Source organism: Callionymus lyra, chromosome 13, assembly GCF_982586985.1.
Source record: "Callionymus lyra chromosome 13, fCalLyr1.hap1.1, whole genome shotgun sequence".
NCBI lineage: Eukaryota > Metazoa > Chordata > Actinopteri > Syngnathiformes > Callionymidae > Callionymus > Callionymus lyra.
In genome coordinates this window covers 21,927,081-21,947,096 of record NC_141830.1, presented here as the reverse complement: position 1 = coordinate 21,947,096, position 20,016 = coordinate 21,927,081, and the positions used below count along the sequence as shown (strand labels likewise).

Below are 20,016 nucleotides of genomic sequence, written 5' to 3'. Positions count from 1 at the left end.
AAGTATTACTCTACCAGACGTTGTAGTATTACTCCACCAGACTCTGCAGTATTACTCCACCAGACTCTGTAGTATTACTCCACCAGACTCTGCAGTATTACTCCACCAGACTTTGTAGTATTACTCCACCAGACTCTGCAGTAATACTCCACCAGACTTTGGAGTATTACTCCACCAGACTCTGTAGTATTACTCCACCAGACTCTGTAGTATTACTCCACCAGACTTTGAAGTATTACTCCACCAGACTCTGCAGTATTACTCTGCCAGACTTTGCAGTATTACTCCACCAGACTTTGAAGTATTACTCCACCAGACTTTGTAGTATTACTCCACCAGACTTTGTAGTATTACTCCACCAGAATCTGCAGTATTACTCCACCAGACTCTGCAGTATTACTCCACAAGACTCTGCAGTAATACTCCACCAGACTTTGAAGTATTACTCCACCAGACTCTGCAGTGTTACTCCACCAGACTCTGCAGTATTACTCCACCAGACTCTGCAGTAATATTCCACCAGACTTTGAAGTATTACTCTACCAGACTCTGTAGTGTTACTCCACCAGACTCTGCAGTATTACTCCACCAGACTCTGTAGTATTACTCCACCAGACTCTGCAGTAATACTCCACCAGACTTTGAAGTATTACTCCACCAGACTCTGCAGTATTACTCCACCAGACTCTGTAGTATTACTCCACCAGACTCTGTAGTATTACTCCACCAGACTCTGCAGTAATACTCCACCAGACTTTGAAGTATTACTCCACCAGACTCTGTAGTATTACTCCACCAGACTCTGCAGTATTACTCCACCAGACTTTGAAGTATTACTCCACCAGACTCTGTAGTATTACTCCACCAGACTCTGCAGTATTACTCCACCAGACTCTGCAGTAATACTCCACCAGACTTTGAAGTATTACTCCACCAGACTCTGAAGTATTACTTCACCAGCATTGTAGTATTGAATGAATAGACTGCGACCAGTCCAAATGGCTTGCAGGGCCGTGTCTGGCCTGCTTGCCTCACGTTGCATAGGCCATTCAGGAGTGTGTGTTTGATCTCGCGACACACACACACACAGGTGGAGAGCGAGAGCTCATAAGTGCGAGGAGGACGAAGGAAGTAACAATAATGTTTGTGTACATTAAACACACAATGACCATCAGCGAGGGAGGAAATGAGGTGAGAACAGCTCGACGCGGGAGAGGGAGCTCAGTGAATGTGAGTTATGAGCAGGTTTATGACGTCGGACTGATCCATTACTGCTCCTCATGCAGGAGGAAACACTGAGTGTGTTCATAACCCGCCTCATCAGAACCTCCTGCATCATCATCATCACACGAGGTCAGACGCGAGCAGTCGAGCGGTTCATGCTGAACAACAAGCAATGGACGCACAGACTTGAGTGACACCAGTCGGATTTATGACATGTTGACCACATTTTTGTCTCCTTTGATGATCCAAACCCCTCACTTCCTGTTTAGAAGAAAAGTTGCTTTTAGTAGCAACTTGATTGTTCACCCAACATTTATATTAATTTCTATATTTTCAATGTGGAGGCTTCAATACAAGAGGACGTTGCACACGAGCAGTTTGAAGGTATTTGGATGTTTTTTTGGACAAAGACAACTGAGCTCCAGTCGCTACATTAAAATGAACAAACATTTTTGTCTATAACTCTAAAAAGGAACAGGGTGAGGGTGAGTAGAAAATTAGTCATATTTGAATTTTGGGAGAACTATTTCTTTAAAGGTTAAACTATTTTAATATAAGTTCTCTCCTGTCTGAAATCTCTGCGAATGAGAGGTTACAAGAGTCCATAATGACGTAATAATGGCTTCACTCCTCCTCCAGCCAGCTGTAATCACGCCCGCTTTGTTTATACAATGAGTCCCTTGGAGGTGGAGACTTCCGGGATTGATGACACATGGTGACAAACCTCAATGCTTGACCAATCACAGCGGAGTGTGAGTGGTTAAGGTCAACAAACATTCAGTGGGCGGGGCTTAAGATCATTTTCTAATGTCAATATTTCAACGAAAAGAGAGTTTTGTACAAACTGATCAGAAAGTAAGGAGTCATTTCAATGGACTCACATGGCGTTGACCATGAGGTTCCAGATGCATCCCTGGAAAGGGACGTTGGCTCTGTTGCTGGACTGCTCCACGTCAGCAGGGATGCCGCCGAGGAAGACGCGCCTCAGGCTGATTGGCTGGTCATTGGGAAGCGTCGCCTCCTTCTTGGCCTCCTCGTCCACCTGAACCGCAAACATTCTGAGAGCAGAAAGGTTAAGGGATGTTCGACGCTCAGGTGAGGAACCTCAGCCTCACCTGCCGGGAAGACGCTCCACGCGAAGAGAGTGTTCTCTGCCGTCGTTCAGCGGTCCCTGGTCCGGTCGCCTGAGCACGCGGCGTGGACTGTGACTGCCCGTGAAGACCAGGACCTCCAGGTTGCCTTTGTTCAGCATGATGGAGAGCATCGGCTGCGAGTGGACAGAAGGAAGACTTTCAGGAAGTATGAACTCAAATGGAGCTTTGTGTTAGTATATTTGTGTGGGTTTACTCCGGGCACTCCAGTTTCCTCCCACAGTCCAAAAACATACAAAGGTTGATTGAGAACTTGGGGAAAAGTGTCCGTAGATATGAGTGTGTGTGTGAATGGTTGTCTGTCTTTGTGTGTCCTGAGACAGACTGCTGTTCTGTCCAGGGTGTCCCCTGCCTCTCGCCCAAAGAAACTGGGGTAGACTCCAGCCCATGTGACCCCCACAAGGGATCAAGTAAAACAAATAAAAGAATGAGCGTGTTGAACAAACTTTCCCACATTCTGATTTCAAGTTGATAAAACAGTTTTGCTTTAGATTTTAATGCTGTTTTCTATACAGTAAAATAACTTCTGCCGCCGCTATCAGGGTCTGTATCTCTAATTGAATATGATTTATGGAAAGAAAAACACAAAAAAAAATGACAATAAAGTCTTAAAACAAAGAAACTTGATCAATATTTACAGTTGAAATAATAAATCTTAGAGCAGTTTATTTGTCACATGATCACTCAAGACTCGATCGAAAATTGATGATTAATATTTTTTTTAAATGTTACGTGTTGTTGCTTTAAGACACTTTCATGATGTTTTAAATTGGAAAAACATATAAAACAGAATCAAGACGGTTTAAGAAAGGGTTGGTTTTTCGTCTTAAAAAAAAGGTTGAGCTAAGCAGGAAACACATGATGAAGCGTGAAGGACAGAATAGAGAGACTCTTCATAGAGGAGAGAGAGAGAGAGAGAGAAAGAGAGAGAGAGAGGGATTAACCAGAGAAGGTGAAGGAGAAAGAGGGAGATGATTGCTGGTTTGTGTGTTTACGGAGGGAAAATTGGTGGGAAATAAGAACAGCGTGAGAGGAGGAGGATGGGGAGAGGATGAGAGAAGAAGAGGGGAGGATAATAGAAGGAGAGAGAGGCCAGAGAGCAGAGCAGCAGGAGAGAGAGGGAGAGAGGGAGAGAGAGAGAGAGAGCAGCGACGCCGGGTCAGGTTCATTTGAATTTTAATTCACTGTGTGCCACGGGGCCAAGTGGGAGACAATTTACCACCTGAAAATGGAATTTCAATTTGAGGTCGGAGACAAATTGAACTGAGATGTAGCTACAACATGCCTCTCGCTTCACCGTCGCACACGGGTGTGAGAGGACACACACACACACACACACACACACAGACACACACACACCAGTCCAGTTCAATCATGACTGCAACACATTCTTTTTTATATTCACGACTCGTCACTTCGACCAAACGCAATGAGTCTTTCACAGAGAATCTGAAGGCTTTTTTCGGTACATTCTTGCTCAGATTAGAGATTATCACTGCTTCACTGGAGCGTCGATTATAACCTTAACAAGTAGAAGTGACTCTCCGAGCAGGGAGTCTGAAAATAAATCATTTATACAAATTACAACAAATAGGTTTAAGGCTAATCTTTTTTAAAGAGCAACTAATGTTAAAACTCTCCTGACTCACATCTTTCAAAATATGCAGTAAGTTCCTCATCATGACCATGTTTTACACTCATTACTTTATAAAGTTGCTCTGAAATCTGGGCGAACGAGAGGTTACGAGAGTCCATTATGACGTAATAATGGCTTCACTCCTCCTCCAGCCGGCTGTAATCACTGCCCGCTTTGTTTATACAACGAGTCCCTTGGAGACTTACAGGATTGATGACACGTGGTGACAAACCTCAATGCTTGACCAATCACAGCAGAGTGGGTGTGGTTATGGGAAACAAGATTTCATCTCTGGAAAAATGTTTTCAGTGGGCGGGGCTTAATATCATTTTCTAATGTCAATATTGTGTATTTAACACACACTGATGATACAATAGAGTCCAACATCTATTTAAGACTCATTTTTCAAGGCTTCAAAACATTTATAATAATTAAACCTTCTACGACTTTTTTTAAGACTCCACAGGAACACAGACTTTCATTTGTGCTGAGGCCACACTGCGCTGAAAAGAGGAAGTAGATGATGACATCAAAATAAAATCTCTTTAAAAAAAAAAATTAAATCTTCATCTGTCTTCAACTCCCCAACAATACATTTTTTGTGATTTGAACATAACATTTGTCGACTCAAAACTTGACTCAAAACACAGGAATGACAATCGATAAAGACCATAATGATCTATTGATCTTTTTGTCCACGCAAAATAACAACGATCAATATGAATTCAATTTGAATCTAGAAGACGGTTCATCAGAAGGTGCCTAGTTATCCAGGGTCAGCTGGGGGGAGGCCCCGGGGCGATCCCAGGACGCACTGTAATGATAGCACCTCTTACTCTCAGATGACTAAATCCTGTGCAACCTTTTAGAATAATCTGTAGAACACGCACAGATGTAGAGGACTTTAAATCATGACTTCAGATTCTTCCTGGTTCCTCCAGTTCCTTCTGCCTCTCTCCTCCCTCTCACCTCTAAACGTCCCTCCATCTTTTGTTTCTGCTGCCCTCCTCTCTCTCTCTCCCTCCTCTCCTGCCCGGTCCCTTTTCTAAAAACATCCATTAGTCAAGGCCAAGTTGAGATGATGGTGTTTTTAACCTCACTTAACCTTTCTCCGCTGACGCACACACCCCCGCCTCGCACACACACACACACACACGCCCCGAGCCCGGGTTGTTAGTAGAAATAGATTCATGCGCCGAACTAATGATGGATAATCCCGAGGTAACCTGCCGTCCTCCGCGCTTTAGTATTCAGGTGGAAACAAACTCACACAATTTATGCTAACACATGCGGAGCCGCCATGTTTCCCGCTCAGATTGAAGCTTGTATTCGTCAGAGGAGGCGACTCACAGAGGAACGTTTAATATATATATTTTAAATGAGATTGTTACTCAACTTGTCACCGAATAGTATTAGATTTATTTATTTTAGATTTTGTTTAAATATCCCAAGTAAAAATAAGAATAGAAGTTTAAGTAGCGATGGCTTTGAGCAACTCAGCTCACAGGTGTGTGTGATTTTCAGAGAAACACAATCCAATTAAGATAGTTGCCAGCAAAAATGCTAATCTTGTTAATATGCACTTATGAAAGTGTGTGTTTGTGTTTGTGTGTGTGTGCGCAGTGACTACTTTAGTATCAGATTTACACGTATATAAACCCAAACGGGAAACTTATTCAATTAGCTACTGGTTATTTCATATCTCAGCAGCATTCTTCAAACACATATGGAGTTTGAAAAATATATGATTTAATTAATAATTTCTCAACAAGTCTATATTGAATTGTTGTGATATGTTGAGGGATATTAGTCTACGTCCTCTAGATCTATGGCATCGATTGTGGATGAATATTGATTTATAGCTTCATAAAAATGTCATACAGTATTTTAACATGACATAAGAGTCATACCTGAAATATTATGTTTTAATTATCAATTTATTTAAAATTCTATATTCAAAATCTTTACCCATATTTAATGATCTGAGAACTTTCAATTGGCTGAAAATTTAAATTTGTTTTCAACAATTAATGGATATAGAAAAAGATGAATGAACTAATAAATAATAATAAAAAAAAGGATTAGCAAACGTGGATTTAAACAGAATAGAGTAAAACCGTGATATTAAAGGATTACAAGGAAGATGCAACTGATTCAATGCTCTTAATTTGAAAGCGTTTATTTCCTCCTATTAAATGGCGTTTGGGGAATTTACCCTTAAAGCTTTAAAGAGAACTCTTTAAATTTGGCTTAAGTGAAGAATCCCGATCGACGGCGTTAGACAAGTGGTGCTGTAGTGACAGATAGACCCGCCTTTTGTGGCTTCTGATTGGTTAATATTTCGCCAGGCCTTCCGTGATTGGCTTGATTTACGGAACAATATTTATTATGGTGAAAAGATAAATATTGAGTATTAAATGGGTCAATACAAGTGTGAGAAAAACAAATAATATTTTATTTAAGGACAAAATGTAGTTTTAAAATTTGTAGTTTTCTTAGTCTTATCTCTTTTTTAAATGACTGAAATGAAAACTGTTTCTTAATTTGATCCGTAGATAAAGTCCATGTTTTTTTCCTTCACCACAAACTTCCGTTACTTTGTTGTAAAACCTTATTTCCTTTAGTTTTAAAAGTCTCTCGCCTCAATGGAGATGTGACTAGTTTGATGAGGCTCATTAGCATATGCCTCCAACTTTGCCTTTTAAATGTGTTGCATTTCCGATCAGCGAAACTAAATAAGACCCTTACGAACATTACACTTTAATGGTCAAAGACATCAGCCAGACTGTGAAAATCAAGGCAAATAAACATATTTTTGAGCATTTCGAGATTCGGAAACCAACGCGTCAATTGAATGCATGACGACAGTTTGTGATTGATTGCGCATTGAGAGGTGAATGCAATGCCTCACCTGCCTCCCCTGACCGCACGTTCCTGTGTGTGTGTATGTATGTATGTGTGTGTGTGTATATGTGTTTGTGTATGTATGTATGTGTGTGTGTATGTGTGTGTGTGTGTATGTATGTTTGTTCAACATACCTCTCCAGACTGTCTCCGTCTTCTCTTGGAACTGAGAGAGTTTGTGTTCTAAAACCCAAATGGAAAACGTGTTGTGTATGAAGGACGACAACAATCGTATTGAGACACACAAGCGAAGCGTGACTCACCTGCTGGTTAACGGTCTGAGCTCCGCCCACTGCCAGGAGAATGGTGCCGGTGTCGGCGAGCGTGCTGAACGACAGGCTGATCTCAGTGTCGATGTCCAACATGAAGCCACTGAGTTCCACGTAGCCCGGTTTGGAGAAACTGACCGTGTAAAGGTTCTGAAAAAAACATCAGTAGATGATTGTTAAACAACTAAATACGTTAAAAAATTATTGAATAATGTGTCTTTAAAAACACTAAAATAGATGTGACTGTAGGGATTGAATCCATGGTTCAACATTGTTTTGCAATACTTACTTGTTAAGTATACTAGCTAAAAAGTTTAGCTTAACAAACTTAAATTATGCAAAATTGTTAGTAAAGTAAGCCTAACATACTACAACTATGCTTAAAAGTTTATCACAGTTAGCCTAACAAACTGCAGCTGTGCTAAATAGTTAAGCATACTCAGCCTAACAAACTACAACTGTGCTTAAATAGAATAGAATAGAAAGGCTTTATTCATCCCCAGAGGGGAAACACACTTTTACAACAGCGCAGTTGGAAGAAAATAAAGTGCAAGGAGAAAGAAATAGTACAAGAGATAATACAAAATAAAATAAAAACGATCTTAAAAATATACAAATTATTTACAAAATTAGAAATTGACACTATTAACAAAATAAAATAGAATAAAAATAAAAAAGAAATAGAAATAAAAAACGGAAAAAAAATAAAAATAAAAAGCACACAAGAAGAAAAACACGCTACGGATTAGCATCAGGATATTTAAAGTAGAGAGTTAAATATCCTGACACCAGTTGGGATGAAGGACCTTCTATAACGCTCCGTCCTACACTGGGGGTGCCTGAGCCACTGAAGGAGCTGGCCAGCTCCTCCACGGTCAGGTGCAGTGGGTGGAGAGCGTTGTCCCTGATGGAGGAGAGTCTGGAGAGTGTCCTCCTCTCTCCCACCTCCTCCACCGAGTCCAGCGAGCGGCCCAGGACAGAGCCGGCCCTCGTGACCAGCCTGTTCAGTCTCTTCCTGTCCCGGTCCGTGCTGCCTGCTCCCCAGCAGACCACAGCGTAGTGGATAGCAGAGGCTACCACGGAGTCATAAAAGGTCCTTAAAAGTGGTCTGCACACTCCGAAGGACCTCAGTCTCCCCAGGAGGTGGAGGCGACTTCGGCCCTTCTTGTACACGGCGTTGATGTGTGTGGACCAGTTCAGTTTATTGTTGAGGTGAACACCCAGGTATTTGAAGCTGTCCACCAGCTCAATGTCCGAGCCCTGGATGCTCACCGGTTGATGTGGTGGGGACTTTTTCCTGAAGTCAATCACCATCTCCCTTGTCTTACCGGTGTTTAAGCAAAGGTAGTTGCTCTCACACCAGTCAACAAAGTCCTTGATGACTGACCTGTACTCCAGCTCGCCCCCCCCAGACACGCAGCCCACAATGGCCGAGTCGTCAGAAAACTTCTGGAGGTGACAGCTGCTGGAGTCATAGGTAAAGTCCGCCGTGTAGAGGGAGAAAAGGAAAGGTGACAGCACTGTCCCTTGAGGCACCCCGGTGCTGCAGATGGTCACCTCAGACCTGCAGTCCTGCAGCCTCACATACTGCGGCCTGTTGGTGAGGTAGTCCATCGTCCATGCTGCCAGCTGTGTCCCAACTCCTGCGTCCTCCATCTTCTTCCTTAGCAGCGCCGGCTGGATGGTGTTGAAAGCACTTGAGAAGTCAAAAAACATGACTCTCACAGTGCCACCGGCGGCTTCCAGATGAGTCAGTGCCCGGTGCTGCAGGTAGATGACGGCGTCGTCCACCCCCATCTTTGGCCTGTAGGCGAACTGCAGCGGATCCAACGCAGAGCTCACCGTCGTGCGTAGCTCGCGGAGTACCAGCCTCTCCAAGGTCTTCATCAGATGGGAGGTCAGGGCGACTGGTCTGAAGTGGCTCGGCTCCTTCGCGTGTACCGCCTTGGGAACCGGAACCACACAGGAGGTCTTCCACTGGACCGGGACCTTCTCCAGTTTGAGGCTCAGGTTGAAGATGTGTGCGACCAACTCACAAAGTTGATCAGCACAGTCCCTGAGCAGTCTGGGGCTGAGTCCATCTGGTCCAGCAGCTTTCCCGATCTTTAGTCGCCTTAATTCTCTCCTCACCTGTTCCGATGTAACAGAGAGAGGTGGCTGTGGGGGGTTGGGCAGCTGAGGCAGTAGGGCTTGTTGGGGGGGAGAAAGGTGGCTTGGAGGTGAGAACAGTTGGGGGGAGGGGGCTGAAGCAGGGGAAAAACAGCTTTGTGAAGAGTGAGGGGCAGAGGTGGAGGGGGGAGGGGGGCCCTGATCAAACCGGTTGAAATACTGGTTCAGTTCAGTGGCCCATCTTTGGTCTCCCCCTGCTGTGGCTCTGGCTCCACTCTGGCCATGACCTGAGATGTTCTTCAGGCCTTTCCACACATCCCTTGTGTTGCCCTGCGCCAGTTGCTCCTCCAGTTTCCCCTTGTATTCGTCCTTGGCCATCCAATGTTAAGCATTGTTAGCCTAACAAACTATTACTGTGATAAAATGTTGTGCATACATAGCCTAACAAACTACAACAATGCTAAACTATTTAGCAAAGATAGTCCAACAAACTAAAACTATGCTAAATAGTTAGGAGAGTTAGCCTACCAAGCTACAACCAAGCTAAATAGTTTAGCATAGTTAACCTAACAAACTACAACTACGCTTAATTATTTAGGATAACAAACAATCTGCTAAAAATTGAAAACAGATGTCTAGCTTTCCCGTTTGCAGTTTGGCTCAACACAATTGTCAGATGTTTAGTTTTTTTTACTGAATAAAACACTTCCACAAATGAAATAATGTTACAATAATTAAAAACATTGACATTGAAAACATAAATATAATAGTCAATAATAATAATATCAATAAACCATCATAACTAATCACATAAACAACAGCATCAATATAAAAAACATCAATAGTTATAACATTTTTTCAGTGAAATATATATATATTTACAGTATATGATAAGAATATAATAATATTCTTATAAGTGGTCCTTTAAATTCTTGTCAACTGAAGCAGTGAATTTGAGTAAAAATTACATCATAAACAACAAACAAAAGTATAATCTTTCAGTTCAGTTATGAAAACGTTTCCTTTTTACGCGACCAAACGTTGGCTTATCAGAATTAGACTGAAAACATGAATGGATGCTTCACGGACTCCGAAGAAAAGCTTGTTCTAGCTATTCAAAGATGCATTCAGAGGCAAAAACCCCTGAAGGTTTGACCTGGTCGATTTAACCTTCATTACGAGACCACGTTATTTTCCTGGCACGAAGCATTATTGAATAAATCAGAACGATGGAGGGATAATCAAATACTTCTGAAGGACTGCCTGGATTTACATCTCAACTGACTTCAGGAAACGCAAATGATTCCGTTGCTGTCATTTATAACACATTAAACATCAGATTAAGGTTCGCAACGTGAGGATTACGCCTCGGATTCTTACCTCGACGTTACATCCCTTGCTGACTCCGGTGTAATCGGAGCTGCTGAGGAGATTATATGGCGTTCTGGAGACCTCGATGTCCTGAAGACATCCTGCGTAGCGCTTCAGGTTGACCTCCGACCTGAAGGAGACGTCAAAATTGTTATGGAATCGAGGCCAAGGTGGAAAATCAACGACTCAACGTGACAGCCGTTTAGCAGCGTGATAAGAAATGCAGCGAAGGAAGAAAACGTTCTTATTTTAAAACCGTTTATAATGATCAGGACTTTTAAATGCATCACGTCGTTAAACTGTAGAAGAAGAAGTCTAGATGGATGTGAGCCTTCACTAAATCAGCGTGAAATAAAAGTGGAGATAAATGAATGAAATAAAGGTGTAAATGAAGTCCGAGCTCTCCGAGTGCTTTTCTGGTTCCTGTGATTATTGAGAAATAAAATGTTTAGATGACGTTTGGAAAAGTGATTCCAGCCGTGGCGTGAACAAGCAGACGACGCACGAATGGTGATGTGGCTTCTTCATGCATGAAGGTAGAATGTCTGCGGTGTCACCGGTTTGTTACCTTGACTTCATACTGCCGACACCAACGTGGCCACAAGTCATCAGAACACAAAGTTACTTCAAGTCCTTGAAAATCGATGAAAATAAAAAGACGTCACCTGTAGTTCCCGACGGTGGGCAGACCTCCGAAATAGATCTTCTGGTTCTCTCTGAGGTTCAGTCCGGTGGCGGAACCCTGAGACGAGGCCACCATCTTCTCCTCGACGCCGCTGTCGATGTCCACCACTGTCACAGTGGCTGAGAGAGAAGTTGAGAGAAACACAATTTATTGCACAGGACTGATGGAAAAATGAGTGATGTGTTGATGAAGCTTCATGAAACAGTGTCGTGTTGTTCAGAGGTCAGGAGGTGGCGCCATCAGCTTAAAAAATGTTTCATTAGAACAGTTGTTCAAAACAAAGGAAAAAAGAGCAGATATAGAGTGATCTAGTGTAATCTGAATATAATGACACTGTTTCATGAAGCTTCATCAGATTCATACTGTAGTAAAGTATCTTTCATGACGTCACGCAAGACCTTCTCAGTTTGAACTTCAACAGGTACATTTCCAAATAAACAAAAAAGATGAAAAGTAGAAAACCAGAAATAAATAAAAAGCTCAATGTATGAATACCTGAATAAATAAATCTCCAAATAACAAAATACATAAATATTTAAATTCAGAAATAAAGGTATAGAAACAAGTATATATGTATATTATTGTCGAGTACTTGACTCTGGTGTTGCAGAATTTACAGACCACATGACTCTTGATGAAGTCGAAACTGCTTTCATTTGTTTTGAAACCCAAATATGTCCAAACATCAGCTTTAAAAGCTGCTGGAGTCACTGTATCCTCTTGTCCTCAGTCATCGCAGGAATTTCATTGTTCCTTTAGCTGCGGAGGACGTAATGACTGCTGCCATCTAGCGGCTGGAAGTTTGCATTGCAAAAACAAAAATAAACGCTGTGAATATTCAAACATTATTGAAATAAAAATGGGAAATAATGTATTTTTACAATATAACTATGATGAAAATGATATATGATTTTAAAACCTTCCCCTAAAATTAAATGAAATCATTTATTTTGAATCAAATTTTGCTGGTGTGAGAGAAGGAATGCGAGGATTCGTTTAATCACTTGTTTAAGTTTGTGGTTGGTTTTAAGCTTTGGAGTGAGATCATCAACAGCTTATGAAACGAAGATATAGCAGCGAACTAACAGCTCTGTACTTCAGAGAGGATTCAGACAAACATGAAAACTGTTATTTCTTCTCACAAGTCAATTGATTGTGACTTCAAACCAACATTTATTTATACAAAAAGTTCTGTATTTTACGTCATTTACGTTATGTCAATAAGTGTACTTTATAAGTCACAGGCCTGAAAATGATCAAACGTCTGTCAAATATGGTCGATCTTGATCTATCTCAGACTTTTAAAAAAGAGAGAAAAGAAGAAGAAATATTCCGCGTCAAGATAAAACAGTTTTTTTTAACACCTTCTCCTACAATTAAACCTCAAATTGACTCACCCAGTTTTTTGTTCCTCGACATGGTGAGTGACTTCCAGTGTCCGTCGTTGTGACGCTTGTCCGACACGGCGCTGCCGACCCCCGACCCCAGGTCAAAGTTCACCTTCACCTTCCCGCCCGTGAGCTCCAGGGACATGAAGTCCTTCTGTGGCAGCACAAACGTCGCCGGCGTCACAGGAAGCGGTGCGTGTGGGGGAGTGAGGACTCACCATGTCCACGGTGGCCAGGTACATGAGCAGGGCGTCCGAGGAGAAGGTGCGGAACTTGAAGGTGATGCTGGAGATGTTGGGGTTCCACCTGGTCGGGCGTCCGACGGCCGCATAGCCCTCGCCGTCCATCTGGACGGCGCCTTCGCTGTCTGAACGCTGAGGGCTGCATCACAAGAAGACCTTCATTCATGGGTCCAGACCAAAATATGGCAGTAACGATACTGTACTGTAGTAACAACGATATATTTGTAGTATTGACGAGTACTTGACTCTGGTGTTGCAGAATTTACAGACCACATGACTCTTGACGAAGTCGTAACTGCTTTCATTTGTTTTGAAACCAAAATAAGTCCAAACTTCAGCTTTAAAAGCTGCTGGAGTCACTGTATTCTCTCGTCCTAAGGCAGGATTCTATTTATTTCTTTTATGTTAACTGAAAATAAAAATCTAATTTTTACACTTTTAATTTATGGAACTATAAACCAACAACATAACTATGGTTAAAAAATATTTAAAAGCCCCCAAAAAATATGTAAAAACAAGTATTAATTTTTTTTTAAAATATCGGTTATTGTATTATAAATAGTTATCGATACAGTATTGAGGATAAAACCTTTAGTTGACTTTGACTTGAGGTCAGAGTAGAACATAACACTTATATTTCATGACTTGATGTATTTAATGTTCTTTTTGCAGGTAATCATTGTCTGTCAGAGTTAATTCAAAGAAAATTGTGAATATATTTTCTAAATAAAATTGCCTGATTAGAAGATATTTATGTGTAGTTTTAAGTAGGTGTTACATCAAATTATGTTTATTTCTTGGCAAAAATAAGAACCAAGCTCTGCTCAAAACAAAATGTCTCGAGGTGGATATTGTTGCTGATAATCACGACATCGACTTGTACCTGACTACGCATCCTTTACAGTCGCCGTGTCGGTCCCTGTAGTTCCACAGTCCGATGGCTTTACCGTCCAGAAAGGTCTCTCCCATGCAGCCCGTGAAGGTGGTGGTCCGCACGGCCTCCGCCTTCTGCAGCGGCAGACAAGACGGCGTCACCTGAAGGAAGTGGGTCCGACGTGGCGTGGGTCGGTCCCTGAAGATACTGTACCTTCACTCTCCCGAGGATGCCGCCGACAAACAGGTAGGCGTTCTGGTCCACGTCCAGGATGGTGTAGGCTGTGGGGGAGTTGGCGCTGGCAGGGGTGGGCATCATGCCCGCCATAGTGCCCTCTAGAGGATACACTGATATAGTGCCATTCAATCCATTCCTAAAGGATAGTTCGAGATCGTTTAACTTTCATTTTTACTTAAAAAGGAAATGTATAAACGAGTCCCTGTGAAGCTCTTTTGGGAAACTAGGAGAAGAAACTTGATTTAGTAAAGAAAGCCTAACATACTACAAATATGCTAACTAGTTCAGCACATTTAGCCTAACAAACTACATAATATGCTAATTAGTTCAGCATATTTAGCCTAACAAACTACATAATATGCTAACTAGTTCAGCACATTTAGCCTAACAAACTACATAATATGCTAACTAGTTCAGCACATTTAGCCTAACAAACTACATAATATGCGTCCAGCACATTTAGCCTAACAAACTACATAATATGCTAACTAGTTCAGCACATTTAGCCAAACAAACTACATAATATGCTAACTAGTTCAGCACATTTAGCCTAACAAACTACAAAATATGCGTTCAGCACATTTAGCTTAACAAACTACATAATATGCTAACTAGTTTAGCACATTTAGCCTAACAAACTACATAATATGCTAACTAGTTCAGCATATTTAGCATAACAAACTACATAATATGCTAACTAGTTCAGCACATTTAGCCTAACAAACTATATAATATGCTAACTAGTTCAGCACATTTAGCCTAACAAACTACATAATATGCTAACTAGTTCAGCACATTTAGCCTAACAAACTACATAATATGCTAACTAGTTCAGCATATTTAGCCTAACAAACTATATAATATGCTAACTAGTTCAGCACATTTAGCCTAACAAACTACATAATATGCTAACTAGTTCAGCACATTTAGCCTAACAAACTACATAATATGCTAACTAGTTCAGCACATTTAGCCTAACAAACTACATAAAATGCTAACTAGTTCAGCACATTTAGCCTAACAAACTACATAATATGCTAACTAGTTCAGCATATTTAGCCTAACAAACTATATAATATGCTAACTAGTTCAGCACATTTAGCCTAACAAACTACATAATATGCTAACTAGTTCAGCACATTTAGCCTAACAAACTACATAATATGCTAACTAGTTCAGCATATTTAGCCTAACAAACTATATAATATGCTAACTAGTTCAGCACATTTAGCCTAACAAACTACATAATATGCTAACTAGTTCAGCACATTTAGCCTAACAAACTACATAATATGCTAACTAGTTCAGCACATTTAGCCTAACAAACTACATAATATGCGTTCAGCACATTTAGCCTAACAAACTACATAATATGCTAACTAGTTTAGCACACTTTTTGTCTCCTAAAAATACATTTGAGTAACTTTTTTTCGTGATTACAGTCATGTGCAAATCATAGTTAAACATTTGTGTGAAGTATTCATGCATTTAAAAGAAGATATTAAAATTATTTAAATGTTACGTGAATTAAAATAAATAAATTAAAGTACAAAAATAACATAAAAGCAAGTAATAATAATAATAATAAAACACATTTTCAGTAAATAAAAAATGCGACTCTCACCGTGAAGCTTCGATCCGGTGCCAGTTGCCGTCGTGGATGGAGTGATGAGGGTATTCCACTCTTCCGACACCAGAACCCACGTCCCAGAGGAAACTCACCTTCCCTTTACGCATCTCCAACGCCAGGAAGTCCACCTGAGACGCACACACACCTTCGTAAGAGCCGATGGACCTTGTTCTGAATCGTATGGTAAATAATCACTTGAGAGTTATTTTAGGAGTATTACAGTGAGTATTGAAAAAAGTGTATATATATATAAATATATATATAGACATTTAATCGAATAATTATCAGACAAATACTTGCTAATAACACGGAACAATAACATTGTACTTTATCAGAGATAGAAAAGATACAATTCTTGTAAGAATATATATATATATATTCAATATTCAATAATACAACATGAAAGAGGAAGCAAATGATCTTGTGTTGTAATATAATATAAACCTACAACATATTATTCAAAATAGTCAAAATATAATGAGATAAATCTCATAATTTGATAGAACAATAACATTTTATAGAATGCATGCATTGTTATTTTTATTTGTTTCTTTCTTTTACTAAATTATAATACAATAAATTATACAATATTATATATCTATATATATATATTTGTGTTCACTTTATATTATGAATCCTAATTGGGTATGCTTCTGTTTTAGGTCATATTATTAATGTTGTTGTTATAATAATATTTAATATTGTTAGTGTTGGTCAAAATGTTATTATTATTTCTATAACAATAAAAAATAATATGGTTATGACAGGAGGATAATTATATTTCTAAGATATGATAATATAAGCGTAATTGTTATTTTAATCGTTGTTCTTAATATCGTTTTAATTATTGTTATACTTTCTTTTAAATCATAATTATTAACAATAATTATAATCATTTTAGGGACACAATTTAATTAATTTAAAAAGAAAACACAAGTTGCCAGAACTTAAACAGTTTCACAATAAAGTGATTTTTGTTATTATAGCACAATTGTTGCGGGAGGAAATTAAATTATTAAAACTTATTTAAATAAAGGATTTAAGAACTGGTAAGGCTTTAAAAAAAAACCTCAGCTGTTTTACCTCCATCTGAATCCTCCTCTTACACTTGTTTAATGAATCTTTAAAATATATATGTGAAGACGCCTCGAAACTACAAAAACGTGTGATCATTATTCCTCAGAACTACACAATTAAAGATGATTTTCAACTTCTTGTCGTGGTGATAAATCATAAGATCACATCCGAGTAATCCAGAGACACAAAATTAGTGACATGTTAACACACACGCTCGTGCCTAATCCTTCATTAGACACACACACACGCACGCACGCACGCACGCACGCACGCACGCACGCACGCACGCACGCACGCACGCACGCACGCACGCACACACACGCACACGCACACGCACACGCACACGCACACGCACACGCACACGCACACGCACACGCACACGCACACACACACACAAACACACACACGTGTGAGATGCAGCAGAGTTCCTCTGGGGAAATCAGGGTCAGCTGGTAGAAAAAGTTACTGTTCATTCGCTCCTGACACAAACACATTCCGGAATTATGTGCGTCGCCGCGGAAGAGCAGTGTGTCCGGCGTGTAAAGGTGTGTTAGCGAGCATGTGTCAAGAAGTATTAATTATCCTGAGATTGGACGAGTCACTCTGGGATCTTGTGTGCGTTTTTGTGTTGTTTTGGAAAGGGGAGCAGCAGCAGAGTGCAAGTGTGATGAATGTCCCGCGGTTGTGAACGCAGCACCTAAACAATGTATTAAACATGATTAATGCATCAGGATTCTCTGGCGCTGTTCGCAGGCGTCAGCAACAACACACACACAACCACACACACACACACACACACACACACACACACACACAAACAGACACACACGATCAGCATGAAGACAGAGTAGGAGTTGGAACAGATTTAATGAGTGTTAACAACCAGTGATGAGCAATTATGATCCCAGACTCTTCTAACTGCACGTTTACTTTATTTCCCAGGAGACATCACTGTCTGGTACAACTTCACTGTAGTTTATTTAGAAAATATCTAAGTTTGTATTGATTTTGCACAGAGAAGCAAGACGGCGACATTAGTCATGACATGATGACACCTTTTTATATAATATATTTAATATTTTAATGATTTTCTTCTTAGTTTAGCTTTTTTTTTAGTGTTTCAATGTTTACATTAAAGTTGTCTAGTGACAAGAAACAAGTATATATGTGTAGTATTGTCGAGTACTTGACTCTGGTGTTACAGAATTTACAGACCACATGACTCTTGACGAAGTCGTAACTGATTTAATTTCTTTTTCAAACCGTAATATGTCCAAACATCAGCTTCAAAAGCTGCTGGAGTCACTGTATCCTCTCGTCCTCAGTCATTGCTGGTATCTCGCAGGATTAAATTGTTCCTTTAGCGGCGTAGGCCTAATGACTGCTGCCATCTAGTGGCTGGAAGTTTAATTGCAACACAAAAATGAACAAACGCCATGAATGTTTTTATATTAATTGTAGATTTATTTATTTTTTATATTTTATTCTACACATACTTTATTTAAATATGATGCATAAACTAACTGGTCAAATTAAATTTGCTTCCCCCAAAAATGAAATAGATGCAGCATCAAGGAAGATCAATATTATGATTTATTGCTGTTTTTCCTATTTCAGCCATGATGAACCAGAACTGGAAGTATTGTCCAGAATACTATATATAATATTAAAGAACGTACTAATGATGCATGAGTAAGCAGATTGTGAGTAAATATATTTTTTGTTTCTTTCAGAATCGGCTTTGTCGTGGTGTTTTGCAGTTTGTATTAAATAACTTCAGTCACTCAGTAAGTCCGCCCCTTGTAAAAATGTGACTTCCCCTTAAAACTCTTCACTGGCTGCCAGTTTCTTTCAGGATCAACTTTAAAATCCTGGTTCTTACTTTCTATTCAGGGTCAGATCTTCCATCAGTGATCTGATCCAGACTTACACCCCAGCTCGGGCTCTGAGGTCTGTGGATCAGAATCTACTGATGGTTCCTGAACACGCTTCAGGACCAGAGGAGAGAAATCCTTCCAGACTGTTGCTCCTAAGCTTTGGAACGATCTTCCTCTGTGTTTGATGATCCACTGACTCCTTCAAGAAACATCTTAAGACACTTTTATTCGTGCTTTTGCCAGATCTTCTGCGACTCCTGTGTTTGTCTTATGTGTCTTGATCTTTTAATGTATATATTTTAACTGTGTATTGTTTTTATTGTTAAAGTGTTTTGTGACCCTGGTCTAGAAATATCTTTACAAATAACCTCCACTTACTTACTTAAAATAGATATTTAAAAACAAGAACCTAATAACTGAACACACAACTATGGAGGTCACACTCACATATTTGGCAGAGCCCATGTAGAAGAGCAGGTTGTCCGGCGTGGTGGTCTTCACGTGGAGGATGATGGTGTTGTATCTTCCCTTCCTGATCTCGGGACGGTAACTACGGAGACAGTCTCCGCCCGACGACACGGAAACTTTAATCTACGGCAGAAGACAAACATCTCGCATCACAACTCAGTAAACCGGAGATGATTTGGCGTCGCAGATGAAGTTGCCGCAGCACTTCGATCGTGACGAACGAGCGTCTCCGGCGCCGTAGGTCTTCAGGACTTACGACAGCGGAGATGTTAATCTGAGGACTCACAGAGTTGGCTTGCTTCCTGGCCTGGTTGATCAGCTCCTTGATTTGCGAGATGTTTCGCCTCAGGTTGTCCTGGAGCTTCTTTATGGGCTGCAGCTTCTCCAGCAGCCGCTCGGCCTCGTCCTCTAAATCCTTCACTTTGGCTCCGGCGGCGTGGACTGATCCCAGAGAGACACGGATTCATACACAACTCAAAGCATGGCGTCCAGAGGTGAGAGGATGAGGCGACAGAGCCGAAACCATTAGTTGCCGCTCAGAGCTGATCGCAAGCTTTTTCAAATCTCTGAGCCGGAAAAAAAGGCAGATCATAGACTCATGCGTCGCAGGTAAAAGTTCTAGAAGAGCAGAAGCTACATTAGCAGCGGCGACTACAAGCTTGAAGAGATGACGGTAAGAATCAGTGGTGCGCCAACACTTGAGGTCACATGATTTAAAGCAACACTACTGGAGTTGTTATTCCTCATTTGAACATTTTTGATTCGGGGAAAAAGTCAGAACAGAAGAAAATGAGGTAAAATATGTCGTTACAATATAAATCAAACCTTTAATTCTAGACATTGAACGTTATGGTCAGAACAAACGTTTGTGAAT

General features: G+C 40.5%; 1 protein-coding gene across 3 annotated transcripts in view; it reads right to left on the bottom strand.

Moving 5' to 3' along the window:
* Positions 1 to 20,016, bottom strand: part of lama2 (laminin, alpha 2) — a 158,828-nt gene that overhangs the window by 7,520 nt on the left and 131,292 nt on the right. For 2 of the 3 annotated variants that reach the window (XM_087804981.1, XM_087804982.1), the window contains 14 exons: positions 19,429 to 19,583; positions 19,122 to 19,265; positions 15,715 to 15,848; positions 14,067 to 14,226; positions 13,863 to 13,987; positions 12,956 to 13,118; positions 12,747 to 12,891; positions 11,330 to 11,468; positions 11,233 to 11,244; positions 10,674 to 10,794; positions 7,179 to 7,334; positions 7,051 to 7,098; positions 2,340 to 2,491; positions 2,106 to 2,282 (listed from right to left, as the gene is read on the bottom strand). In XM_087804981.1, the coding sequence (XP_087661107.1) occupies positions 2,106 to 2,282; positions 2,340 to 2,491; positions 7,051 to 7,098; positions 7,179 to 7,334; positions 10,674 to 10,794; positions 11,233 to 11,244; positions 11,330 to 11,468; positions 12,747 to 12,891; positions 12,956 to 13,118; positions 13,863 to 13,987; positions 14,067 to 14,226; positions 15,715 to 15,848; positions 19,122 to 19,265; positions 19,429 to 19,583 (1,831 nt within the window). The remainder of the gene's footprint in view (positions 1 to 2,105; positions 2,283 to 2,339; positions 2,492 to 7,050; positions 7,099 to 7,178; positions 7,335 to 10,673; positions 10,795 to 11,232; positions 11,245 to 11,329; positions 11,469 to 12,746; positions 12,892 to 12,955; positions 13,119 to 13,862; positions 13,988 to 14,066; positions 14,227 to 15,714; positions 15,849 to 19,121; positions 19,266 to 19,428; positions 19,584 to 20,016) is intronic. The other variant, XM_087804983.1, reaches the window with a different exon arrangement.